Here is a 27,413-nt window from a genome sequence, read left to right on the forward strand (position 1 = left end):
TGAATTTTTTTTTTGACTTAAAAAACATTTCTGGATTTCTGTCTGGCTGTCTTGTGAGCACTCAGCTTTCTTTTGTATACATAGATATTGTGATGTGATATTTTGGATGTCAGTTTGTGAAGGATGGTCTGGATTTACAGTTTCAACCATTGTGTGTAAAGGACTTAGCTCTGCCATCTGCTGGATGCTTATGTTAAAGACATCACACTTTCTCTTGAACAGCATCTCATTCCAGGTCTTATTTTGTGGTAAAATGATATTCTTCACTCAGTTTGGTATCAGATCACCCCATCTACTTCTGCAGCAGTTTGTGCAAAGACGCCACCCAGACTCGATGCATCCTCGCTTTGGTAGAAAGGTCATTAACAACAACGTAGGACAGACAGAACAAGAGTTTCCTGTTAAGTGAGAACAAGTCACACCTTCATCTGAAACACAATGGATCTTTTGTGTTCTTGACTATTTGTGTTTTTGTCAATTCAGTCTTCAATTGCTGAGCGTTAATGTATAAAAGTTTGTTTAATTTAATTTAATTTAATTTAATTTAAGGGCTTTAACGTATTGAGCTCAGTTTTAGACATGAAACCGGTCATAGCCTACAGATTGTCCCATCAGGTCATGACAGAGGACATTTTCATTTTCCTTTTATTCACTACTGAAATTTATTTTATTTACATTCAAACCAGCATTTACAGCCTATGCTCTATGCTAATAGTCTGAAGTTAAAGAGACTATATAGTAATTTAAATCAAACTCCATTGTCATCCTCTAAATGTGTCTACAGATTTAATCCTGTAATTCGACGACCATCAGCTTTAGTTTGTAAAAACAATGGTAAAAGTGGGATTTTTAAATTTCTGTATAAATTGTTATTACAGGTTGTCATCAGAAATATGCAGGACAAGAACTGAAAGTCAGTTTGATATTTATTGAAGAGTTATTTTTAAGCATCCTTTTTTTTCTTTTCTTTTGTTATTTCAGGTGTACTTTATTTATTGTTATAGATACGTGTTCATCTAGGAACACTGGCGAAAACAGATGAAGGTTTTCAGACTGGATGTCTTCATTGTGTTTAAAATAGAGGGCAAATATCTGGTAGAGTGTCACATTTTACCACAATTTTTTTCTTTTTAACCACATTTTACAAATGTATTTTAAGCAAAGTAAAGCTTTGCCTTGTATTTTATAATTTGCAAAGTAAATGTAAAATATTTATCACACGTTTACATGGTTTTCATGTATGTATAGCAGAGATGGACTCGCTCAGGTCTGCTTCAGTGTGACTGTCATTTCTTTTACTTATGCTGCCACTTTATTGTCAGTAAAAAAAAACGTAAATGTTGTATGTTATTGTGACATTCATACAACGAAGCCTGATCTGATCTGTTTTTCTGACTTTGTCCCATTTGACCTTTCTGCAGCTGTTTGTTTTCAACACGAGGGGGCAGCAGTGATCTAACTGGGGGCAGTGGGACGTTATATAAGCAGAGCTGCTACTGTATAATGAAGTATGCCAATGATAACTCAGCCCTTTTTACAAGTGGATTCGGCTTGTGCACACTCCATTCCCATGAAAAAACCATCAGACTTTGTAGCTCAGAAGCCTTTTCTTCAGATTCTTCTGAATTTACCTTTTTGCTCGTTTGATGTTGCATCTCAAATAAGATGAAGCTAGACACACACACACACACATACACAACATTTGATTGTATTTACATGCATTTCTACAGCAAATTTTAAAGTTATACAAAAATATACAGAACTAGTCACAGGCCCGGCCTATAAAAAAACATTGTTTTCATTACAGGCAAATTAAATGGAAAGTCTGTGAACCACACGTGTTTGCCACAGTGACAGGACGGATTGTGGCTGTTTAGGGTATCTAGGTGAGAGGAATATATTAAACCAGCTAAGCATTTTGTTCTGGAAAAGTGCCACTTTTTGGAGGGGTGGGTGGCATGACTAATTGGGTTACCACCGTGCTCTGAAAACCCATCAGGAAAGTAACAGGCTTATGTGTTCGCTATGGCAGCTTGTTATGATGAGCATAAGGAGGAGAGGGCCTACATGCTTTTTGCCAGGCAGTTTATTACAAAATGAACTCATCACCTTAATCAATGATTTGTCACAAGACACAGACGAGGAGTATTTCTCCCTGATTGCATTTATGTAAGACCACCTCCCCCACCCCCAGAAAAGGAGTCATTACGCTGGGATGTATCCATTTATGAGCCAGTATTTACAATTTTCTTAATAAATAATCATCTTAGTGCTGTTTTTTCCCATCAAGTTGCCAACAAGTCTATGTTTCACGTGTGTACAGGCCTCTGATGGTTTTCAGTGATGACATTCAGTGTGAATTCATCCCCCATGATATCAGAGGCAGTGGGAGACTGGGGATAAATGTCCACAGGGGTCTCCAGGGTGGGAGATGGTGGGGTAGACAGCCTGGAGCATTTGACATGCCCTCCGCCCCTAAAGCTCCTCCACTCCTTGATCCACTGGTCCCTCGAGGAGGGGTCCAGTCGGTCCAGATGCCTGGCTTGCATGAGCGGGGAGGGGGCGATAGAGTTCCTCAGCACGTGAAACGTGTACCTGGGGGAGTGAGTGTGGTGGTGAGAAAGTAGGCCAGTGAAAAATATGCGGCCCTTTGATGTAAATCAGAGCATTCCCTCTAAATATCAGCACTTTCAGACGCATCAGCAAGCGAGAGGAAGACGGAGCTGTGGTGCAGTCGTTCTTGACCTTCACAATTAACATTATTTAATTACAAATCAGCCTCAACTTATGCACACTCCAAAATAATACATATATCACATAATTATGAGGTTGAATGTGTTTACATGGGGCGGAATGTGCCTCCAAACCTTTTTGACTTTTGTTCCATAAAAATCCTACTATTGTGAACCCTCATCATAGCTTAACGCCAGGTCGTAGAGATATATTTTCAATTGTTGTATTTGAAGGATGGTTCAAGGCCTAAAGGGTTAAAGTATCCAACATCACTCTGAACTGAATATTTTTTTTGTAATCTTTTGTAATTTGAATATCTTTTGGATTATTGATGAGACAAATGGAGACTTATAAAGCAAGAGCCTTGGGCTTTGGGAAACTGTGATGGCCATTTTTCATTATCTTCTTTTCTACATTTTAAGACCAGGACAAAAAAACTGATTATGAAAAATAATTGTTAGTTGCAGCCCTAATTACATATGGTCAACTTGAAAGGGCCATTGTAGCATCTGATAATGACTGTGTTCTCTCTATCAGGGAGTCTTCTCTTAATAAGAAAAACAGGGTCCTAGCACATTTCAATTGTTTCATTTTCTTGACTGATAATGATTAAGAAGATACATACACACAGCAGCAACACTTACTGCAAGTCATCCACCTTTCTCTCTCTGTGTTAACTGTCTGTATCTTAACTGTTGCTATACAAAAAGGCAAAATGTTTTCCACCATGTTATATGTTAGTGTCAGAATTATTGACAGGGTCTTCCTGTTTTTTCTTGTTTTTAAAAATCATAATTTGCACATATAACAGGAAAACAGGAAGTACAGCAAAGCCATATTTTGCTGCTTCTAAGCCCTTTTAAGATGTCTGGCAGGATATGTTTGTTAAAAAAATAACAAGATTCGTCCAGGAAAAAAATCCTCAAGTCAAATTACCAATATTAAAAATACTAAAAAAAGGACTTAAAGGTACATTTAAAAAAAAAATACCTGGGCAGCAGAGCCACAACTGTGGTGATGAAGCAGACAAGGTAGAACATGGGGTCGGCCATCTGGCTCTGGAGGATCCAGTACGGGTTGGATGGGGGGTTACAGGTGATGCAGGTGGCGCTGTAGGCCAGTGTCACGATGAAGTACAACGCCACACTGCCCAGCATGATAACCCAATGAACCACCGTCTACAAGACAAATGCATAAAGCAGCAACAAGATATATCAGTTACAATTCAATCAGTCCAAAAAAATCTGTTATTTCTCTGTGTTTGGTGAATGTATTTAAAAACCTGGTGAATAATTTACTTGCCGTGCCAATTTCTGTGCAATATATAAGCCTTCAAATGCATACTGACTGAACCTATTTAATGATAAGAGTTTTGGCTCACTGGAGGTGTACCATGATTATATCAAGAAATAGATATCCATCAGTTCAGCACTCACCCAGGCTTTGATCTCTATTGACAGATGCAGCAGAATGGTAAATAGAGAAATTGTGTTTAAAGGAGTTCCAAAGGTATAAACATCAATGTCTGAATCCTGGTAAACCTGAGGGAGAAAACACATGCTGTCAAATTTTAAGCAGAAAGCAGCTATCTCAAGAGTAAAATAACTCAAAGGATGCATCATAACAGATGCATCATTCAACCGTGTGTAATCAAAGATGGAGCATTTAAACATACATTTGTAACATTTCTCTTACCAAGTACGGAATAAAGAAGCACACCAGACTCTGGTAGAAGGCATCGAGCATGGAAACCCAGAAAGTTGAACACTTGTATTCCTAAAATAACACACGTAAGTATAAAATACAAAATATCAAGACCCTAACACCCTAAACATGTAGCAGTTATAGTTTGGGAATGTCACTGACCCCTGCACCCTGTCCTGTCCTGTACAGTTCAGGAACACCCAGCAAAATCTCTGCAGACACGTCTTTGTCCATTATCCCAAACATGATGGGTGGTACAGAAGTGAAGAAGAGGTTGAAGAAAATCATCAGCCAGTAGTCGATCATAGCGGTGCCAGAGAAGCCACAGAGGAACTGATACCAGAACAGCAGGTTCACATAGGCCTGAGAAACACAAGAAACTCTATATGGTTAGATGATAAAATCCAGGCAATGTGTTCAATCAGACAGATGACGCTTGAACGTAGCTACAAGACTCACCACATTCTTATAGAAGAAGTAAATGATCATGTTGGCTAGTCGTGTGTGGCACCAGTGTCCATGAACCAGGAGGAGTTTTTTCAGGTGTTTGAAGCGTGATATGGCAAAATCACTCGCCATGACTGCCTGCGGACGACAAAGAGCAGTCATGATATGTCTTGGATAGTAAGAGTTGTAGAAAAACATTTTCACTGCTAAAGGCCTCAGTTCATACCTGCATGCCCTCCTGTCCGGATATCCCAATGCCAATATCAGCTGCTTGGATCATGTTGACATCATTTGCACCATCACCTGAAGCCACAGAGTGAACGTTACAGTAACAGAACAGCAGTTGCAGGTGAAAATGTGTTAAAACCCACTGACTTTGTAAGTATCAATACATTCATCTCAAAATGCATTTAATGTGAGTTTTATCCAAAACACCGTGTGTTTTAGTACATTTTGCTTTTATTTTCAAACATATTCTACGAAAAATTACCTGTACTTCAGTTTCTCAAGATATAGTATCATGACTCCTAACTGGCAGTAAAAAAAAGTCTATTGTATCCAAAAATTACAATATCTTTAAATACCCAGCAGTACACAATAGGTCTTAAGTTTACTGACATGATGCAAAAAAAAAATGTATGCAAAAAAAAGCGGTACTTAAGCCCAAACAAAGACTTGTTAAAACACCTGATTTCTTTAGTTTATTAAAGTTTACTGTTTTTATAAAGCTCCTTTTTTTAATCATGTATTATATAGGAGACAGATGTGAATAACTCAACATAAGTTTCTTACCAACGGCGAGGGTCATGACCTTGAGTTTCTCCCGGACCACTTTCACCACTCTGCTCTTCTGTAGGGGTGTGACTCTACAGCACAGCACAGAGCGGCAGCGCTTTGCCAGGTCCATGAAGCGGTTCTGCAGGTCTGACGACAGAGCCATGGTCAGGGTGCGTCCGTCAATCACCAGAGAGATGTCTGGGGTTGTATCCACATTACGAGGGTCTTCGCTGTACCTCCTCACCTCCTCCAGAGTGCAGTCCAGGATGGACGTACAAGTGATCTGCAAAACAACATTTGCTTATTATGCTGGTCATTTGATGAGGCTTCACAAAGTAGAGCTGAAACAATTACTTGCTTGGCAAGAACTTTGATGATCAACAAATCATTTTTCAAGCAAAACATTTGCTGCTCCCAGCTTCTTATATGTAAAGATTGACTGCTTCTCTTGGTCTCATGTGACAGTAAACTAAATAGCTTTTGGACTGCTGGTCATTAATCAATTAATAATTAATCAATTCATCATGAAAATAATTGTTCATTGTAGCCCAAGTTTGAATGAATTTGAGTAATTGCACACAAGGTAGTCAGTGGTTACCAAAATAAAACGCAAAATGAAGGAGCACATGTATGAGTTGTAACTTGAATGTTCCCGCTCTTTAAATAAAAAAAGGCAAATGCACAGTAAATAAATAGAAATAATATTAAAGGACTATTCCTCTGTAGATTATGGTGGCAAAATACATTACTCTCCTGTTGAGTCATGTTCGTGACTATTGGCAGCTGCCAGGCTCTGGTCCCATCAGTCTCATCACTGTTGTCTGTAAATAACTCCTGCCTCTCAGCCAAAAAGAAAACTGACATGATGAAAAAAAAAATTGGGTCACACCCTGTTTTTATTCTTCTAATCTATCTAATGCTGGCTAAATTTCATTAGGTGTGGTAGGGTGATGATGGTGGGAGTGCATCCCTCAGGTGGTCGTCGAGTTACAGCGGTAAAAACAGTTCATTAGGAACATGCCTCCACTCTGCATCATGAGAGAAGGAGTATTTCCTCTGAGGGTTGAATATTAGACTGGTAATTAGATATGAAAGCATTAGATATTGTGTTGAGGATAGCTCACTCCATTCATCATCCATGACTAGTCCCGTTTGAGAGGAGCACAGCAGCCCCTTTGTTCCAGAAATCTCCCCGTGTATCCGTTAGAGACGACGGGTAATTTCCAATTTGAGGCCGGGGATGATTAGACGTGGTCAGGTTGTTATGAAGGCCGCGTTCCTGTGCGACCACATCTTTAATGACCTCAGAGGAGCATGGCCCACACCTGACACCTTATCTTTCTCAGATTGAAATGTGAGGATCTGACCTTTAGTTAAAAAGTAAAAGTGGTCAAAAAGATTTGGCCACTTAAACCTAAGGGAGACAAGCTCCAAGTTTGAACCTCTTGAACTTACTGCTTGGAAAACGTGTCCTTAATAACCATAAAAAAATGCTGCCCTCTGTGAAAAGAGCTGTATGTAATATATGAAATACAAATTGCATCTTGCATTAATGTGTTTAAAAAGGCCAAATTTCAGTGAGAGTTTGTGTTGCTTGTTATGTACTAATGCTCCAGACTTAACTATTTACACTTTTTGATCCATTAACCTATAATTTAAGTTGGGAAGAGATATTTTGCCAATGTCAGATCTATTAGATCTGACATGATGATTATTCTTCTTATCAGGGTTTCTCTCTCTCTCTCTCTCTCTCTCTCTCCCTTAATATTTGCTTTATATCCTCCGCCAATTGCACAAACCAGCTACCATCATCAGCAATAACACAACCCATTTCACGTTTCTTTATGGAGATGATATCATACTCTACGTTTAAAACTCCTGCCAAATCAGTCCCCCCTTTGTTAAGAGAAAACAATTGACAGGTTTGGTAAGATCTCAGAATACAAAATGAACTGGTTTAATTCAGCACTGAATCCCCTGAATGAAACCTGAAACTTTAGTCGATTAATCAATTTATCAAATAAAAGGGATTTATGACCACTTTAAGTCTGAGTATTACCTTTGTAAACTGAATATAACTGTTATTTTGAATTGATGATTGAACAAAAGTAGGCATTTGAAAATATCACTTTAGGCTCTTTATGTAATGTATTTCAGACAATACATTGATTAATTGAGAATATAACTGGCAGATCAATAATGAAAATAATTACTAGTGGCAGTCATACTTTGTACAGTATTAAAAACTGCATTTGCTCCTTGTTGTAAAACTGAACGTAGACAAAATCACCAATAAATAAAAGTTTAGCACAACAATTTTTATTTCACATTTGATTTACTTAATTGATTCTAACTGTAATCTAATTGTAAGAAATGTATCAGAGTAGTACTAACATTTATCATTTCACATCAAGCAGCTGGGAAAAGCAGCTCTGAATCAACCTTCAGTGAGGCCCACAGCGGCCTCCTCACCTTGTTTTTGCAGCTCATGTTAATCACCAGGTCTTCTTCTTCCAGCAGCCTGCAGGCATAGCCGATGTTGACAGCTGTCTCTGGCTTGTCACCAGTCAGCACCCACACCTGGATCCCTGCCTCCCGCAGTGCCAGGATGGTGTCTGGGACACTCTCCTGGAGACGGTCCTCGATGCCTGTGGCCCCTGCAGGAGGACATATATTCAAAGTCAGACACGGAGCCCATCACACAGATATACAGTGTGTTACTGGGAATGATGTGTGTTGGGTTGATGTATGTTACCTAGCAGGGAGAGATTTGTCTCCAGCTGCCCAGCAGTGTCCATGATGAGCTCCTCTCTGTTGTCTATGGCAGCCAGAGCTCTCTGTCTGTTCACTGACCAGCTTTCATACGCTTTGTCACTCACAACCTGCAGCACATGCAGAGAGAAGACTGAGCAGAGCTCTTGTTGTATAAGAAAATGATGCTGATAAATAATAATAATAATTCTGATTATGCACCTTCTTTGTAAAGCAAAGTGTGCGTAGCCCCTCCTTGGCATAGCAGTCTATGTGATGCTGAGTATCGGCGGCTATATTCTTCTGACGCCCACTGAGGTGCTCTGGAGATAATATGATGTATTCATATAGTTTCATTGTGAATTATGAAGAGACTCTGTATTAACTTATACATGTAAATAATTTTAATATATAGTTAGTGTACTTTCACCAGCACATACCTGCATATGGTGTACCAAGTAGCTCCATGATGGCATAGTCTGCACCTTTAGTATACAGTACATACTCTTTGGTGATTGGGTGTCGCACCAAAACAGACATTCTCTTCCTGTTGGAGTCAAAGGCTAAGGTGTCCAGCACCTCAAACACCAGGTCACTCCCAGATGGGAGCCTCACCGTCACACTGTCAGGGGTGCGGGCCAGCAGAGTGAAGCCATATGCCTTGGCTGCGTACACCAAGGCAGCCTCGTCTGGGCTCTCTGCCTCATAGCTCAGATTATCTAAGGTCGCTGCAGGCTTGTTGCACTGGGATGGAGCATGGTGCGAACGTGTTTGGAGCCCATTGGTGTCTCCAGTCCCCCCAATTTTTATGGAAGGATTAAAGTGGTCTTCCTCTATAACTGAGTCCTCTGAGATGGTGCGATTTCTCTTTGGTTTGTCCTGCCAGGAGGTGAAAATCTGGCGAAAAGAGCCAGCCCTTTTCACCAAGTTGGACATAGCATCCAGTGGGTTATTTGTCTCGCAGGATCGTGAAAACCAACTCATCTGAAACAGGAATTTGCATGTCACATAACGATTTTATATAAGTTTATATTCTGTCTATACACACATGGTCGCACACACAAAACCTCTCAAAAACAACTTAGTCATATATTTCCACTCTGTTTCTTTTTGTGCTTTTACCTTTAATTACAAACTCAAGGGAAAAACACGCAGATTTATCCCATCTGCCAGAGCTCAGAACAGCACAGTCAGGAGCAGCCAGTGCTCAAATTAATAAAGGCTACCCTGATCGCCCCTGCAAATCTCCCTTTACTATAGGGCTAATTTAGAAAGAAAATTAGTACAGACCACTAGTGAAAGAGGAGAAACTTTAAGCTAGATGATTTAAGAAAACTGTCAAAATTAAACGGAATATTTGAGGTTATTAAGAAGAATTTAAACTTTAATGTGTGTGTGTGTGTGTGTGTGTGTGTGTGTGTGTGTGGGTGGGTGTGTTACTAATTAAATTATATGGAGATTTCACTGCAGTACTGCAGCCACATTGCTGGACTGTGGGTTTCTGGATCTATAGAAATCATAAAATGAATAAGACAGGTAATAGATTCTACACAATGAATTTTTAAGATGCAAAGTTTGCTATTGTTTTATAAGTTTGCATACTGGGAGTTTCACAAGAACAAATCCTTTTGTCCATTTTTCTGTCCTGACTGTGCCCTTCATCTCTACATCCCATCCACAGTTGCAGTGAACGGAGCACTCACCCTCTTTCTCTGAGCTGTTACCATGGAAACCACCACAGTGTTGCAAATGGCGAGAGCCAGAAAAAAGTCCAGGTAGGGATCTATCTGCAGGCTGCCACCACTGCTGCTCTCTGTCCTGCTGATCCGCTGAAGCAGCTTCCTGTCTGGAATCACCTCAGTTTCCTGTTGGAGTAGGAGTTAATCAGTTTGGTAATTAAAAGCTCATGTTGATAAACTGATTCTTGCTTACACTCAGCTTTCACTGATTTGATGTGACAGGACAGTAAAAAATGTTTTTAGCCTTTAACCTTTTCCTCCAGTTTTGTTTAGAAAGATTAGAGGATGGACAGGGAGGCAGGAAGTTTTCATTCATACAGACATTCTGCTCTGTTAGAAATGCAGCATGAGGAAAGCTAAAGATGGGCACTGTGCTGCCTCGCAGCCTTTTTCTGTCTCAGCCTGTTTCTCCAGGACTCTGCTCTTTGCCCTGTGGACAAAAATAGACCCGGAGCTACTGTACTGTATACCAAGACAACAATGACTAATCTATAGTGCACGTTTACAGTTTATTTTAAATCAGAGGTCTGTGCCAAATGGTGCCCAGCATGACCATATGTCCTGTCACAGACATGGGGGCAACTTTGAGCCAAAATGGATGTGCTCATCACTGATGCCTAGCAGCTCGGCCATCTGCAGTGGGGACTGGGACCATGAGGCCTTTTGACACAAGGAAGGGTGAGATTTGGGTAAACAAATGGCAGCTTTAAGTCCTCAAAGTGTGGATTCAGACATGAAGTATGTTTAAGGAAGGGCCTCTTATTTTAAAACTGGTCATGTGTTAAAAGTTTGATTTCTTAAATTTCAGAGTTAATGCAAATATGAATTCTGTTAGTTACCCAATACGTGGAGGATGCTTTGAAAGAAAGAATCAGAACCAATACTCAGTTTGGCTGATGTACAGCTTGGAGCAGCTGCAGCCAATATCAGTCATAACTGGGTTTTTTCCACTCATACAACAATGATACAAACTTCCCAATTAAAGAAATGAACCCAATGAAATGTCCACCCAATTATTATTATTATTATTATTATTATTATTATTATTATTATTATTTTGATTAAAATAGTTGAAAATTGATGGATAGGAGCATCCAGGTGGCCCAGGGCAGTTGTTCCCTGCCTGGAAGGGGAACTTAAAAAAAAATAGCTACACAAACTTGTGTTTATTTGCAGACATTCCTCTAATCTTTGTTTTTGCTTCTTCTTCTTTCTCAAGTTTGCTTTAAGGATCACCAGCTAAAAAAATGGGTTCAGGTTCAGCCAGCCCCCCAAAAAGAAACTTAAAAATGAATATGAATGAATGGATAATATTTGTACCTCCATATTGATAAATGGTTGGCTCATAAGCTATCAAGTCAGATGGTAATAACCATTTTGGCCATGGCTTCAGTGTCCCTGTGTTGACTGCCTTTTAAGACATGCCACACCACACTCTGAATCAAAGATCTGCCTTTTCTTCCTGACTAAGCGATCATCTTACCAGCGGACTACTGAAGGCCACATTGCTCTGGGCATTTCCTGAGACCTTGCTCTTGCGTCGGCTGCTATGGTGATGCTGTATGTCTTCAGGGTTGGTGTCCTCAGAATCCAAGGACCATCTAGTCTGTGGGGGTCGTGGCCGCTGGTTGAAGATGACCTCCTCCTCTGACTCTGGTTCATCAAGGACAGCTAGGCGGACGGCTGCAAAAATCCCCAAAACAATGTTGATATATACAATACACACTATATATATATCCTGTATATCATGAAGTCATGTTTTTATCAAGCGTGGGGCCCTTAATCAAAATTGCAGTGTCAAAGGACTTTAAAGACCCAGATTAGAAAGCCTTACCCAGGCGGAAGGAAAGACTCCCCTCAGTGAGACAAAATAAATTAACCTTGGTATGAGTCATATAAAAGGGAGCTCAACTCGTGGGTAAATACATCAATAACACAACTGGACACTATACCAAGTCAGATTGAAGCTAGGCATCACAAAATTGATATTTCTGATCAGGACACAACACAAGATATAGTCAAAAGCAAGTAATTCATTCTCCGGTGGCCATTAATGCGTAATCCACTGAAGATGAAGTGATAAACTCACATTATTACTACACGTACCTTCTGGTACTGGAGGAGGCTGAAAACCAATTGTTCTATTTTCATGAGTCTATATATAAATCCATAGGGAGCTATATGAAAAGCAGTGAAATGTGCAACACCGGCTCATTTTGGATCTATAAAACATGTGAGTGTGAAGGTTTACCGTTTTCTTTGTGTGGGTACTCGGTGCCCATGATGGAGCATCGCCGAAACACCATCTTATTCTCAGTGAGGGTGCCAGTCTTGTCTGAGAAGATGTATTGAATCTGTCCCAGGTCCTCTGTGATGTTTAGGGCCTTACATTGCATACGGCTGTCTGTCTCCTCATCATACAGATCGATGTCATTAGTGATGAAGAAGATCTGACCGATCTTCACCAACTCAATGGACACGTACAAGGAGATAGGGATCAGGACCTGGAGAGGAGAAGAGAGGAGAGGAGAGGAGAGGAGAGGAGAGGAGAAGAGAGGAGAGGAGAGGAGAGGAGAGGAGAGGAGAGGAGAGGAGAGGAGAGGAGAGGAGAGGAGATGTAAATGAAAAGAAACAATGGAAACATGAGAGGAAGGACAGGAGGAAAAGGGGTATGAAGAGTTTGATAGATATGATTTTTAAAAAAAGAGAAGAAAGGAGAGGACAGGTGAGAAAAGAGGGGAAAGTAAAGGACAGAGGAATAATTTAGTTATTTTCGAATTAATAAAAACACACTCCCAATAATCCTGATTACTCTCTCACACACACACAGCCAGACTCCTCCACCTGCAGCAGGATGATCATGGTGAAGAACATGTAGACACCAGACAGACCGGGACTGTCCAGCTGACCATTGCTGTAGGGGACCAGGTAAGGGGGCACACCGGGCAGCGCCTGCAGCCATAAGAAGTGACCTGCATGCGTGAGGACAGGGGGATTAATCACACTGGCTGATGTGCAGGGACGGAGGCTATTTTTAGCTCCACACCTTTCTCTGTCTCCTCCCTTTTCTCCTGGTTTGTGTTTGGACCTGTGACCAAGGTGACTGAGCTTTTTTTTAAAGTTGGAAATTAAACATCACCTCATAAATGTAAAGGTAATAATTATGAACCAGTCTATGTAGAAGTTTTAGGTTAAGTTACGCAATTCATCACTGACCTACTGCTCCGACGAGACACATGACGATGAGGAGAATGACACAGTAGAAGACGTCAGTGTTCAGCCTCCGCTCCAGTTTGCTGCGCTTGTACCTCGGCCCGTTGTTGTTGAGCATGGACTTGGTTTCATGGCCTTAAAGGTGGGATCAGAAGGTGTTGATTTAGTTACCAGCAAGCATTTCATATAAACTAGTCGGTGAAATTGATTCTTGTATCTTACAACGTGCTCATTGTGGGTCAGTTAATGCAAGGACAATAAGCAGGGTCATAGTGACCACTGAAGACACTGAGGACATGTCCTCTGTAACGTTTCAGCAAATCTGGGGGTTAATGATGATGACACACATTATACACATGTGTGTAAGATTGATTCTGATATTTTTACCTATGTTAACAATATAGATCTGCTTGTAGGTTTGTGGATTGGTTGGTCCTCTGCTTTGATCCAGACTGAAACAGCAGATATCTGATGAACTGCCATTAAATTAAATACATTCACAGATGAATCCTGATAACTTTAGTGATCCTCTGACTTTTCCTCTAGTAACTCCAGCACATCAAAATATTCACTGATCTAATGAAACATCTCAACATGTACTGAGATGGACTGGCACAAAAGTTTATTCTGTCATGCTTCCCAGATTCCCTCTGTAATGACTTTGCAGATCTCCTCACATTTCATGTAGCACCATCATCAGGTCAAAAGTTCAATTCGTCCAATTCTTTGTTGAGTGGATCATAATGTAGGGAGACAAAACTGAACATGACTTAAGTGCAAAATTACTTAATTATATCTATATATATATATATATATATATATCTATATATATATATATATATATATATATATATATATATATATATATATATATATATATTATTGGTTGCAGTAAGTCAAAAATAGGTGAGGTTGTTATTTGGACATTTGGATATGTCCCTAAACAAAAACACTATGAGCTCAAGGTTATAGCAGTGAGGCAGCTGAGGGAGATAGAGAATATACCTGCATACACCACAAAGCCAACAGCATGGTCCGTGTTTCTCACTGTGCAGCCTCGAAGCAGCAGACTCTCAATTCCAGCGCCCACCTTCTCCTTATCAGGTTTCTCTCTGCAGCAGGAGAAAGTGAGAAACCCCCTTTGTACTGTCAGATCTTGTTAGATATTCATTACTTCTTATATACACCCCATTAGCAATTCTCCTGCTTTACAGCCATACCTGGACAGCATGGGTAGACCATCTGTAAGACCTGTGGTCCCTGAGGAAATCGATTATAGTCTATTACAGCCCCAATAATGCCTCTGGTAGCATCAGAAAGTGCAGCAAGTGGATCGGAATTAGTTTTGCTCAGCTGCTCTGAAAGGCTCAAAGAAACTGTTTGAAGAATCCATGTGATCTGTGTATTTGGTACTCACACAAAACACTTGAAATGATTCAGATTGTTGTTGGGCTTTTCACACACTACGACGCCTTTGAAGCTTTCAGGTTCAAATTCAGGATCCTGGGAAATTAGAAGATGCATGATGTCACTACAGGATGAATGGAAACTTTTCAAATGTAACTTTACCTGAACTTTGAGACTGACATAATGATTATTTCATGCAGGAGGGACAGCTCAGGTCCAAAAATATCCATTTAAGATATGTAAACCAACAGGTATGTCTGTCACCACTCACTGTGAAATATTATAATGATCCGCAGTTACTGTAAGTAATGTCAGGACACGTCACAGTTGTTCTGGTGAAGTATGTTACATGTCAGTCAGAAGAAGGTGAGGCGCCACAGAGAGAATGAGGATAGAGGTCTGTGAAGAGACAAGATTTAGTGAATCTTCCTCACCGAGATGCAGAGGCCAGGCACAGCCCTCCTCTGCTTCAGGTTGGTCTCTCCATCCAGGTTGGATGTCTCTATGAGACAAACACCTTTGGGGTCTGACGTATGCAGGAGCAGGAGGTCTGCAGGGACGATCTCATTGCAAACCACTTTAACAAAATCCCCCACTCGTACATCCTTCCAACGTCTCTCCACAAACTGTTTCTCTTTCCTGAAATCAGAGATGTCAGATAGAAACTGTCATTTCAGACACAAGTCCCTGTGTTGCTTTTATATTGGTTTTTGTCATGTTTATAAACTGCAAAATTAGCATCATAGGCTTATTTTGCCTATGTTTATGCAACAAAATTTTAAAAAAGACTCAAACTCAGACACAAATGAAAAAAATCTGTGCTGTTTTTAGAGAGCGGCCTAGGTGTGCTTTATGTATGCAAGATAAGACACACAAGACTAAACATCATTAGCAAAAGCTGATCCCAGGGTTTCCAGAAAGCCACATGCTTTTTGGTTTGAACCTGTACATCAAGCTGGCCAGCCACCAGTGACGGAGAGCTGCAGGTATGCTGCCCTGCATGTAGGACCTGATTGGGTGGTGGCTGCATAACACCACACCTCGCCCAAACAAAGCCAAGGAAGCGGGCTAATGTATTTTTAGTGTGTAGTATATAAATTATATTTACCACATTGCACAAATATCCTTTCCTGTCAGGGAAGTTTTACGGTATTTACGTTTTCTGTGCTTCAGTCAGCCTTGTTGTTTATAGATTAATGTCATCCTAAACAGTTTTAAACATTTTCGGCTGAGAGTTAAATTTTCAGATTGATACCACTCACATATCAGTGCAGTACAGCTATGAGCTGGTTAGCTTACCTTAGCACAAAGACTGGGAACAGAGGGAAACAGCTGGCACTCATTAACATGTTATTTTAACTATTACTAATTTGTACAAAAACTGAAGTGTGAAAATGACAATTCACCATTTTAAAGGGCTTTATGACCCAGATTATGTCTTGGCTGTGGTTGCCTGGTTCTGCTCAGAGCCAAGAAATAGTCAACAACATAACCCTCAGTAAAATGGTGAATGGGTGAGTTGTCATTTTGACACAGGTTTTTGTACAAATTTGTACAGAAGCAGGATATTAGTGTCAGTTAATGGGCTTTAGAGGTGCTGATTCGGTTCCATTTGGCAGAGCCAGGCTAATTGTTTCACCATTTTCAGACTTTTTGATAAGCTAGGTCACTGTAACTGGCTGCTGGATAGGTTTGAGAGAGGGGTCGATCTTGTCATCGAGCTTTAAGCAAGAAAGCGTATCAAGTAAGAGCTCAAATGGAAGGCAGACAGATGAGAGGGATTTAAAAAAACAATGCCTACCTCTGTGTAATCATCAAATTCTGCCACTAAATCATTATTTTCTTTAGGTTGAACACACCTGATCTTTAAAGTGATAAAAAAGACATTTTTGTCTGTCTTGAATTTGGAATTTGATGTCCCTTTGTGATAAAACCTAAGAATATCCTGTATAGTATTTTGCAGAGAAAAGAATTCTTCAGAGATGAAGTGACACTTTACGTAGATAGTATCTAGCTCGATAACACATATGATATGAGTCACATTCATACATTGTGTAGATGAATTGAACTCTGAGGAGCTTGAAACAACAAACAGGAGCAGCCTGTGAGGTGTGGTGACTGGTTTTAATGCTGTACAGGGAGCAGACAAAATAACTCAACATGCTTAACAACACACTAACACGACTCTGTGCTCAAACCGCATGATTAACAGCTGGCGCGCCTTGTTCGGTGCGTTTGAGCTCAGGTGGATTGACAAGAGTTTGTGATTGAGACAAGATAGATAGAGTGACCCTGAAGATAAGGCATGATCAAACACACACATCACACCTCTGTGAAAACAGCATGTGGGCGATAGGTGATGGGAAATAAAGGCGTGCATCTGCGAAGGTCTGATGAATTAAAGTTAAATCCCCCTCATCTGACTGCATTCCACGTGAGCTTTTACATGAGTGGCAGATTTAACCGCGCTCTGTCTTCATTTGTGTTTAAATTGGTTTCCTTGCGCTGTCTGCTTGATAAACTTCACCAAGTAGAAAGAAAGAGGTGTGAAAGAGTGTGTGGAAGAAATTTATTCTTGAGTTTGTTCTGAAAACATTTGTATACTTCAAAGGAATCCCACCCAATCGATTTTGTTCTAATCTTTACAAGCTGAAAATGAAGCTTTAGCACCCCCACCCAGGGAGCCATTGGAGACCACGAGAGCCCGCTCGCCATGACTCAAAGGCTGTTTATCTGATTGCGTGAGGCTGAGGCAGCTAGTGTCCGCTAACAGGCCCAGAGGGACTGGCGTGTTCTCTGAAGTGTCCGAAATGCTGCGTCTGGAGTCTGCACTTCAGGCCACCTGGACCCTATCACCGCACACACTCACACATAAACACACACTCACACACACACACACACACACACACACACACACACACACTCACACACACACACACACACACACACACTCATGATGCAGGCTTTTCCCCTAGCTGAGGCTGCACTTCCCAACATCCCTGCTGACCCTTGTTGGGAACTTTGAAAGCAAGCAGCTGCTGGTTAATGATAAGGATTCATCATCAGAGGTATCTCCAGTCCCCCCCTCCTCCCACTCCACTCCCCCCACTCCACTCCAAAATCCCAGCAGTGAAAGGGTTGAAAATGACAGTGTTTATCCTCCTTTGTGAATTATTCATTTTTCACCAGTAATTCAAAAATAGATAACCGCTAACCTCACTGTCTTTGCTGATGCAACACCCAGATGAGGATTTCATCACATGTGCACAGTGTGATGGTGAGAGATATTGTTGTGCAGCTCTTCAAAAGAGGAATAATCTCCCACACATTTTCTATTTCTAAGTCAAAAATTCCCACGGGGTGCTGAAACGCAGAGGAGGTAAAACACACACACAATCGCAGAGATCAACACACTCTGCGCAGACATCAACACGCTGGATGATAAGAATCACAAACGCAGATGTGGAGGTGCCACTAATGCACCATGAGTGTTTCCACTTGCCATGTCGTGCATGTGGCAACACACTACGTTCAGGACATGATTGTCTTTGAGCCGTTTACCTGCTGTAGATGAAGCACGGCGTGTTGTTGAGCTTCCTGTCTGACTGGTACCTCCTGAAGTCCTCCCAGGCGTCCTTCAGGGCCGTCAGAGACATGATGACACAGATGGGGATCAGCGCTACCTCGGGCTGGAAGGCGTTCACCACGGGAACAAAGTTCAGAATCGCCAGGCCCACAAAGTAGATGTTGGCCAGACGGTGAAACTGCTCATAGAGGTTCATAGGGATGAAGAAGAGGAGGGTGTACTTGGTGGTCTTGATGGCGTTGCCGGGGAAGTAGCGGTTGGGTTGCTTTCCCTTCTCCAGCCCCTCATAAGGCAGATTGGATGCCAAGTTGCGGAGGTCCTTCTCCCTTGCCCTCTGACCTCTTAGAGCATCCCTGACCAAGGCCAGTGGGCTCATGGCTGCTCCTTCTGTTTTCCTTTTCTCCTCTTCTCACCAACTTTTCCTTCCCATTCTCTCAGTACTCACAGATCTTATGAGTTAAAGAGCCTCTCCTCTGGCCCATCCTCTCCTTCAGTGAGTCTCTGTGAGTGAGTGAGGCCTCAAGCCAGGTTAAAACCACTGACAGCATACCTAACCCTCCTCTGAGTCCGCCCCTTGCATTGACAGGTGTGTTTGCATTCCTTGCACTGGAGCTGTTCAAGTCTCATTGAGACGGGAAACACGGGGGCTGATTACAGTCAGAAATTTAGCTGTGATTGCTCCTGTGACTCATTTTAATTTTACTGTCACTGATCTCATTTTAGCTGAATTACAGAACCAGTGGCACTTTTTCAACCTTTGAAATAGACGCTTACATTGCAGAATTGTAAGTCACTTACACCTTTGTGGTTAAGCAGTCTTTGCTGTCATTAATACTTTACACATTGATGTTGTCCTTTAAAATTAAACTCTAAAAACACACCAATACAGTTTAAACAAGGCAGTGGTCAAATGAGCTGACAATCCAATATTTGCAGAGCAGAAAATTGGTGCAGTGGGTCATAAAGAGATCTGAACTGACAACGCAACACCGAGCAGAGTGCCACGACTGCTCAGGGCAAAAATATGTATGAAGAGTCTGCAGTGTGAATGAACACAGCAGAAGGAACTTACACACCCCATACGGAGAATACGGTCCACAATGTTAACACACAAGGAGGAAGAATTAGTGTGATTCTTTATTGGTGCAGAAAATCCTTTGATTGCCAAACTTGCATTTGGTTTATCAACCATCAAAAATGTAAATGATTTCCTGTTTTGTCCTTGAACAGCTGACACAGGCAGGTTCATCTCTCCTGGCAGCTTCAGAGTGTTTTTCCATCAGATACGTGTATAGCAGGGGAGTGGCGTGACGCGAGTGTGCCAGACTCACCCTCTCACCCGTCCCAGTCAGCTCTGGCTGGCCTTGCCTTGGCTGGCTACCCGACTGCACAGTGGCGCAGCTGTGAGTCCACACTGCACTCACACACAGAAAGAAAACACTCTCTTGGAAACAAAACACACACACATGATTCCACAGAGCAGAGATCTGTGCATTCCTAATTACTCCAGTGACATGGAAACACTACAAAGTAGAAAGCATCTGCCCCCCCCCCCCTTACATGTCAACACTAATGCCCTTTTTGAAAAGAGGAAAAGAGAGAGGACCAATTTAGCACAAACCATCTGTCTACTACAGTGATATAATACATGTGTTATACCGAGGGGGAACAGTAATGTAGATTTGATTTTTACTGATGCATGGAGGAACCTGGAACAAACTTACATGTCGCATTACATCAGTTTTTACACCAATTTGCCTTTTTTAGGTGGTTTTTGCACTTTGAATTTTTACTCCCAGAAGCATTACACACACACACACACACACACAGGCAGTGTGCAGTCTTATTCAGAGCAGGGTTTGGTCTTGTCTTTCAGTTCAAAAAACAAGCTTCCGCAGTAACATCCTCTCTTTGTGTTATTTTACCCTCCGTTTTCCTGAGCTCACTGAGTAAAGGCCACTACTGCATATTTAAGGTTCTCTCTGTGTCTGAAGCAGAACAACAAACTCAAAATCTGTATTTCCTGCTTACATCCTTATTTCTAATTCATAATGTTCATCAAGATATTTCTTCAGTTAAAATATCTTCCATGCATTGGTATCTCACTGTGTTCTTTTGCTCCTCTTCATTCAAAATCAAACATTAGCTGCACATTAGTCTCTGTTAGAACAAAATCCCTCTTTAAATATTAAATATTCAGTGTTTTGCACCATCAAATATTCAATAGCATCCATTTAAGGGCTGTAACAGTGGTCAGGTCAGGAAGTGTGTGCAGTGAAGAGTGCCATCAGTTTGCTGAGTGAGGGGAGAACGCAGGGAACAGTTGAGGCATGGATTGATGGATGGATCGCTCTCTTTCTTGCCCTTTATTTTCTTTCTCTTCCTATCTTTTTTTTTTTTTTTTTGTAGCAGGCGCTCTGGCCCCTGCAGCCAGTGGGCCACAGTTGAGTCCACAGAGTGCCTCCATATCTATGGCTCTCTGCGTTAATGTCCCCTGAGGCTGGGGCCGGCGCTCAGCCCCAGCTCAGACCCCAGCCGAGCCCATCTCAGCCTAGACCACCGCTGCGGCCTCTGGCTCTGACTCTTCTGCCTCTCCATCCATTATGCAGCCAATAGTCCCCAGCTGCAGCCCTCACATCTCTCTATTCACCCCTACATTTGCTTCTCTCGCTTGCATACTCACTCCCTGTGTCGGGTTTAGTTGTTCACGCACTCATTCAGACACTCAATCAGCCCGACAGTCAGCAATCAGCCTGACACTCACACGGGACACATAAAACCGCCACCAGTGTACTCTGTTATTGAAGTGATAGACTGAATTGAGTTTTAATTGAATTTAGATACATCTTCATAATTGCTGACAATCATTACACAAGATATTTACAGTTATTATGAAATATTACAATTGGAATTTACAGAAACTTTGTACAAAATATGCCTGACTTCAATGCCTGGATAGTGGGGTCCTTGTTAAGTCGTTTCTGGAGAACAAAACATTGACCCAAAAGTCACTGGTGTCTGGAAGTGCTTTAGTTTCAGCAAGTAGATGTTTTTAGAGTCCATTAAAAAGAAAGGAAAAGAGAGAAAAGTCCCAAAAGTACAGAGTCAGCAAAGTTGTGAATCGTGTTTTCTTTTTTCCTCAGTTAAATTGCTGTTTTCTTTTTTAACTGAATGAAACATTTTGATCTGTAATTCAACTGCAAAAACAACAACAGAGACCCATTTAAATAGAATAAATTCGTAATATTTACACAATAATGTGAGTATTGATTTATAAAAATGAATCATCTCTTTTTCTTTAAACATGATTTATGTTTATCTACAATTTTTCAAAACAGAAACCTAATCACAATGGAACGCATCATACTTCTATCATTCAATTCTACTGATAATGATGATTGTGGATTGCCATATTTATGCAGCAACTCTGGTTGCAATGAAACTCAGCTCATCTATCAGCAAAGTTCTTACACCAGCTTAAGTCATGTTAAAGCCATTCTCCGCCTCTGAAGCTTCTCACACGATGGCAGAAAGTACGGAGGAGTCAAATGTTCTCTTTTAAAAAAATAATAATAATAACCACGTGGTGAAATGGAATTGATTCTGTCAGCACAGCAAAAAGCAAAACATAAACTTGGCCAAAGCGTCAGTGTCCAACAGTCCCGCTCTTTCACCGGATAATTTTGGACCTTCAACAACCGAGGAAGCTTTTTCTGTTCAGCATTGGCACCATTAAAGCCCCACACGGATGTCCAGAGAAAAGAGCGCCCCCTGCTGTCCACCTGTGGTCATCCAGCGATGCTCAAACCATCCACCCAGGTGGGCTGTGCTAAGCCAAAGCTGCAAAATGGTAACTGACAGACTCACTTCAACTAATAAAACTAAAATGCTTTTGCGCTCCATCATCATTATGACTGAGATGCAAATGAAATCAAACATAAGCATGCTTTTAAAGGATGTTTTTGATATACAGTAATTATAGGAAAATAGACTATCAAGGATGACTCCTTTAAAATCATTTATAAAGCTTTCCTGGATGCAGACAGCTCGGCTACGAAGTAAATAGATACTAAACAAAACAAATCCTTAAAGTATATGCAAACACAAGCATAAATATTTGATCCACAGAGAGTAAGCTACGAATGACAAATATTAGTGATATATTGAAATTCTGGAACAGGCACCATTTCTGTCTTTTTAAAACTTGCTCTTCTTTTTCGAGTGTTTGTCAGTCGTTTTAAGGTGTTTCCCAAATCCTAAGAGTCACTGCTGACTGAAGTGTTGGGTGCTGCTGCAGTCCATCCAAAAGTCTTTGCATTCTCCTCACTTTTTCTAAAATGAACCAGCTAAAAAAAGTTGGTGCACTGTTCATCTCTCATTCTCTCACTCACATCATCTCTCACCTCTCTTTCGTCATTTCTCTCATGTCCCCTAAAACCCCGTCTCCCTTTCCCCCCCCTCTTCTTTACATGGCCGCCATAAGCTGGCCAGTGGACGCCACCAGGTTTAATGGACGTAGTAGAGCCAGTAGACCACGTTGAAGAAGGAGAAGACGGTAGGGAAGATCATCCTGGACCACTTATCGATAGAGTTCACGTCGGACAGGTCTGGGATGTTCACCTTGAGCTGGGAGGCCCGTCTCCGTAGGCGCGACTTCTTCTGGGCGTGGCGCTCCAAGGCGCTGTGGCCATAGTTCTGGCGAGCCATGGCTGCCCTGCGGTACTGCAGCGTTGAGCTATCATATGCCAGCATGGTGTTGCGGGGGTCTCCGGGTGCTCCCAGGCCCCGGGACAGATCCCCGGCACCACCCATCTCATTCTTCATTTCCAAGGTGCTGAACAGGATGTTGTCATCGGGAGTCATCTGTGTGAGGGTGTAAAAACAGGTGGAGCCATGACAAGTTACTGCCTAAGGAAAAGAGTGTATTCAAATTCAAACTAAATCTAGTAAAAAATTATTATTCAAAACAAATGTAGCTATAATGATCATTAAGCAATTCAGTGTGTAAAAAATACTGATGAGGTGCTAGAATGGGTAATGCAAATGAGTCAAAAACTGTGTTACTTACAGTGAAGAAAATCTTAAGCACTTCAAAAGCACTAAATAAATTATTGATCATCTGTCAATAAAAATCTGAGTGATAATACGACCACAAGACTATGAGGTAACATTCCTGGAAGAGCACAACGCACTCCACAAACTAATTCTCATGGAGAAATCTTCATTGTCATCTCAGAATTTCAACCAGAGTTTGGTTAAAATTCTGTCGATTCACAAGACAAACTGAATAAAAAAAGAGAAAGCAAAGGAAAAAATGTGACAGAAGAAGGTTGAGAGAAATAGTAAGGACTTTGCAAAGATGGAGGAGAGGCTAAAAAGGTTCAGGGCAGGTCAGGAAAGACGTTGTGGGAAGTGAATTCGGATCAACATTTCTTCATCCATAGCCTGACTTCTGAGGAAAAACGTCCCTTTAATCCAATCCTGTCCCGCTGTAAATGGAGCCTATTTGTATTTTGTTGTTTTTGTGTAACTCACTTTGAAGCGAAGCCACTTAGTTGGCACTATTCATCAAACTGCAAATGATCTCTTTCTCTTATCTGACAATCCTTTTTTTTTTATTATCAGTTGCTTCACTTAATCTTAAGAGATTCATCAATTGCCTTTGAGATTTTACAGTATTTGTATCTAAATTATATTATCTTAAGAGAAGCTACTGATGTTTTTTTTTTTCTTGCCATATTTGTCATTTGCCATTAATTTAGATATACAGCCCAAGTTAAGATTAAATTAATGCCTGCAGAAATCAAACTGCTAAGCCATGTTTGTCAGGAAAATGCATGAAGAGCAAACCAAGAGAGGGAAAAACACAATGGTGGGAGTGATGATCAAAGTTGCCTTAAAAATCTATAGAAATCAAAGAAATGCACAAAAACTACAGCATTTTCCTCTGATCTGGATTGATTCAGATTGATGACATTGTTAGTTTTGACTTTCAAAACCTCCAGTACCTTATTTCTTTGCTCGCCTAGTCCTAATGCGGCATCGTCCACAAAGATGGGATCCCACATCGAGTCATATGCGTCAATTTCCCTCTGTTTCATTCTGGCATACAGAGCATCATCTCTCTGAACTACATTTCCCACCAGCCACTGCAAGCATACAAAATCAGCACTGTTACTTTGGGGAAATCGTAGCTTGCCACACTCAGAAGGAAAGGGTGTTTTATTTTTTATGTTGCTGTTGTTCCTGCAACTTTAGCAGCTGAATCAGATTTAAAGGGAAGGCTTTGGCACCACAGCCAGTGATTTTTCCAAGGCGCCTTGCCCTTTGAGAGACACAGAAATATGGAGATAAAGTAAAAGCCAGTCATTGCTTCTGCATTCACTCTTTCAGATTCTAGTCTGAGAAATAAAGTTGATACACAAGGCTAAACCAGTGAGAAACGGAGAGCTAGAGCAGGAGTAAAGAGTGCTGGTAAAGGACATCAAGCATTGATCACAGCATCACATTGACCTTGAGAGGAGAAGAAGTCATTTGCTGCCACAGAAACAAACAGATACATTAACCGACAGCACAGATACCTCACGAGGAAGTTTCCCTGCGCAAGTACCTTGTTGGGGTCGGGTCTCAGCTTCTCGTTATTGGCTGTGGCCGCTTTCTCAGCCGCCTTCTTCTGCCGCTGGGGGCCCTGGCCAAAGAAGATGTAGTTGACGAAGGCGTACTCCAGCAGGGCCAGGAAGACAAACACAAAGCAGCCCATCAGGTACATGTCAATAGCCTTCACGTAGGGGATCTTAGGGAGTGTCTCTCGCAAGTGGGTGTTGATGGTGGTCATGGTCAGCACCGTAGTGATCCCTGGAGATCAGCGGAGTCACACGTTTAGAGAGAGAGTGAAGTCTTTAGATGCTGTAAGACATTTTTACCATCATCTGTACATTGAAAAACACATGCTTGTCAATTTGACTAAAGCTAATATTGCATATTTCGTTATTCCAGCAGTATATGGCCCTGGGAATGGTAATGTTGGTCCACGACTTTTGTCCACACAGAAATATCTCAACAACTATTGAATGGATTAAGATCAAATTTAACATTTAACATTTATGGAGCCCAAAGGATGGATCAAACTGATACTTGTGATCGCTGGATTTTAACTCTAGTGCCACATTAGGTTGACATTTGTGTTTTTGAGTGAAATCATATTCATTTTGGTGATTCAATATGATCCAATACTTTGGTGTGTGACCAATCAGCAACGAAAAAAGCTACATACTAATGACACATGCATAATAAGCACGTTATACTATATTTTAATGAGTGTCCATATTCTGAGTGTGTAACTTTAGGCACTACAGTATAGTACACACTCTGCTTTTTATGTTAACAATCCCACGTGCAATGCTGCACATTTTAAACAGTATAGTATAGTAAACAGTATAGCACATACATTTTTTTTTTAACAATCCCACAATACAATGCTGCACATATCAAAGATAAGAAAATCACAGTAGGACATCAATCAGTGATATGGTAAAATACTGATAATTAGTGAGTGTATGAAATTTAAATTTAGTGCTCACTATTCAGCAAAACTTCTGAGTCTGTGTGTGTGTGTGAATGAGTGAACATCATGAAAAAAAAAGTTCCATTAAAATATGCTTTACATCAAAATAGCGGAGATCAGGTGTATATCTTCAAAGGACTTGGCATGTGATTGCGAATATAAGCATTCATGATTATCGTGTGCATTATATGTGTTTATTTATAGTAAACAGACAAGCCTGAAAGAATGTGAACCCAGATGGATAAAAAGATCCCTCGAAGCCTCCTGAGAGTTCCTGTGTGTGTGTGTATGTGTGTGTTTCATATGAGTAAGGTCTGCATCCAATCATGTTTGCAAATGGACACAAAACAAACTGTAGGCTATATAAAAAGCACAGTCTCACTGTAAACATCTGCTATTAGTCACAGCACAATTCACCTGTTTTTTTGACATACACGCATTTTGTTTGATACATTAGTCATTTGCATGCACAATCTGCATTTGGTCAAATTCACACGTATTATAAATAACCCAGTAGCCAGCGGTGTCAATGTAGCATGGAGCCCCATCTCTCATTGGCTGCACTTGCTCGCTGTATGTTCTCAGGACACTGAGAGCGGGCACATCTTTAAATCACGTTACCCTCCAAATGCACCGTCTGGGGCTCCGACCCGCATGTGTCCCACTTCAGAAAACAAATGGTGTGTGACAAGAGAAACACACATAAAGCTCAAAGCCATTTCCTTTGCTACTCTGCCCTGTTATACCCAACTTTAACACTAAAGGGAGCTTTGCGGCATCTCATTTTAGTATCAGTGGTAGTTTGACATTGGTGTAAAAACATTAACTCTAATGTGCAAGGTACATTAAAGCAATGTTGCCACTTTTCATTTGGCTGTAATTTAGTTGGATCTGGCTCTGATAAGCTGGGATCCCCAGCCAATGAGAGGCTCTGATAGACAGACAGGCATAGAGAAAGACAGCACGCTTCAAGGTCGAGCTGCAGCGCTTCTCGCTCTGCATGAGTCATGCATATAGTCATCTCTGAACAACAGACATTTAGCCGGGCAGCCTATCACACACTGCTATCACTCACGTGCTCAGAGCTAATGAGAAAAAAAGTAAATGCTGGGAAAATAAAGAGTCAAAACAGAGAGCAGGCTCATGACAGACACATTAATGTGTCTATGTAAAGCCAGTCTAAATGTTAACGGATCAGTGTTTGTTAAATGGCTCTTTTTATGGTCTGTTATCATTTAGCTTTGGGTTATTTCCCAGGGTCACTGTTCAGCAGCGGCGAGGCAATCCTACCCAGGGCCACTCTGGCAGCCGAGGCATCGTAGTTGATCCAGAAGGAGACCCAGGAGAGGATGGTAATCAGGATGGAAGGCATGTATGTCTGCAGGATGAAGTAACCAATGTTCCTCTTCAGTTTGAAGCTGAGGGACAGGCGGGGGTAGGAACCTGAAGGAGGCACACGGAGATAAAGAAGTGGGATACAAATAGATTTTCC

General features: G+C 41.2%; 2 protein-coding genes across 4 annotated transcripts in view; both read right to left on the reverse strand.

Moving 5' to 3' along the window:
• Positions 1-1,692: 1,692 nt before the first annotated feature.
• atp10b (ATPase phospholipid transporting 10B) lies at positions 1,693-18,870 on the reverse strand. 2 transcript variants are annotated; one of them, XM_071457903.1, is made up of 21 exons: positions 18,333-18,870; positions 15,206-15,410; positions 14,782-14,867; positions 14,370-14,476; positions 13,368-13,499; positions 12,996-13,123; positions 12,403-12,655; positions 11,635-11,834; positions 10,116-10,277; positions 8,853-9,396; positions 8,635-8,735; positions 8,417-8,543; positions 8,134-8,318; positions 5,677-5,944; positions 5,111-5,187; positions 4,897-5,022; positions 4,600-4,800; positions 4,429-4,509; positions 4,170-4,274; positions 3,724-3,911; positions 1,693-2,595 (listed from the first exon to the last, which is right to left on the reverse strand). In XM_071457903.1, the coding sequence occupies exons 1-21, from the start codon at positions 18,731-18,733 to the stop codon at positions 2,310-2,312; spliced, it is 3,963 nt and encodes a 1,320-aa protein (XP_071314004.1). In that variant the 5' UTR covers positions 18,734-18,870; the 3' UTR covers positions 1,693-2,309. The 2 variants fall into 2 exon arrangements, with proteins under 2 accessions (XP_071314004.1, XP_071314005.1); XM_071457904.1 differs by lacking the exons at positions 14,782-14,867; positions 15,206-15,410; positions 18,333-18,870 and adding an exon at positions 14,585-14,702 and having other exon boundaries at positions 2,172-2,595.
• Positions 18,871-21,150: 2,280 nt separating this feature from the next.
• The window catches only part of gabrb2a (gamma-aminobutyric acid type A receptor subunit beta2a), a 30,922-nt gene continuing 24,659 nt past the window's right edge, over positions 21,151-27,413 (reverse strand). The window contains exons 7-10 of one of the 2 annotated variants that reach the window (XM_071458369.1): positions 27,212-27,364; positions 24,968-25,212; positions 24,366-24,506; positions 21,151-23,220 (exon numbers count right to left, since the gene is read on the reverse strand). In XM_071458369.1, the coding sequence (XP_071314470.1) occupies positions 22,864-23,220; positions 24,366-24,506; positions 24,968-25,212; positions 27,212-27,364 (896 nt within the window). In that variant the 3' untranslated portion in view covers positions 21,151-22,863. The remainder of the gene's footprint in view (positions 23,221-24,365; positions 24,507-24,967; positions 25,213-27,211; positions 27,365-27,413) is intronic. The other variant, XM_071458370.1, reaches the window with a different exon arrangement.

This window comes from Trachinotus anak, unplaced genomic scaffold (genome assembly GCF_046630095.1).
Source record: "Trachinotus anak isolate AG129_WGS33_773 ecotype Australia unplaced genomic scaffold, CSIRO_AGI_Tana_v1 ptg000021l, whole genome shotgun sequence".
Classification (NCBI taxonomy): domain Eukaryota; kingdom Metazoa; phylum Chordata; class Actinopteri; order Carangiformes; family Carangidae; genus Trachinotus; species Trachinotus anak.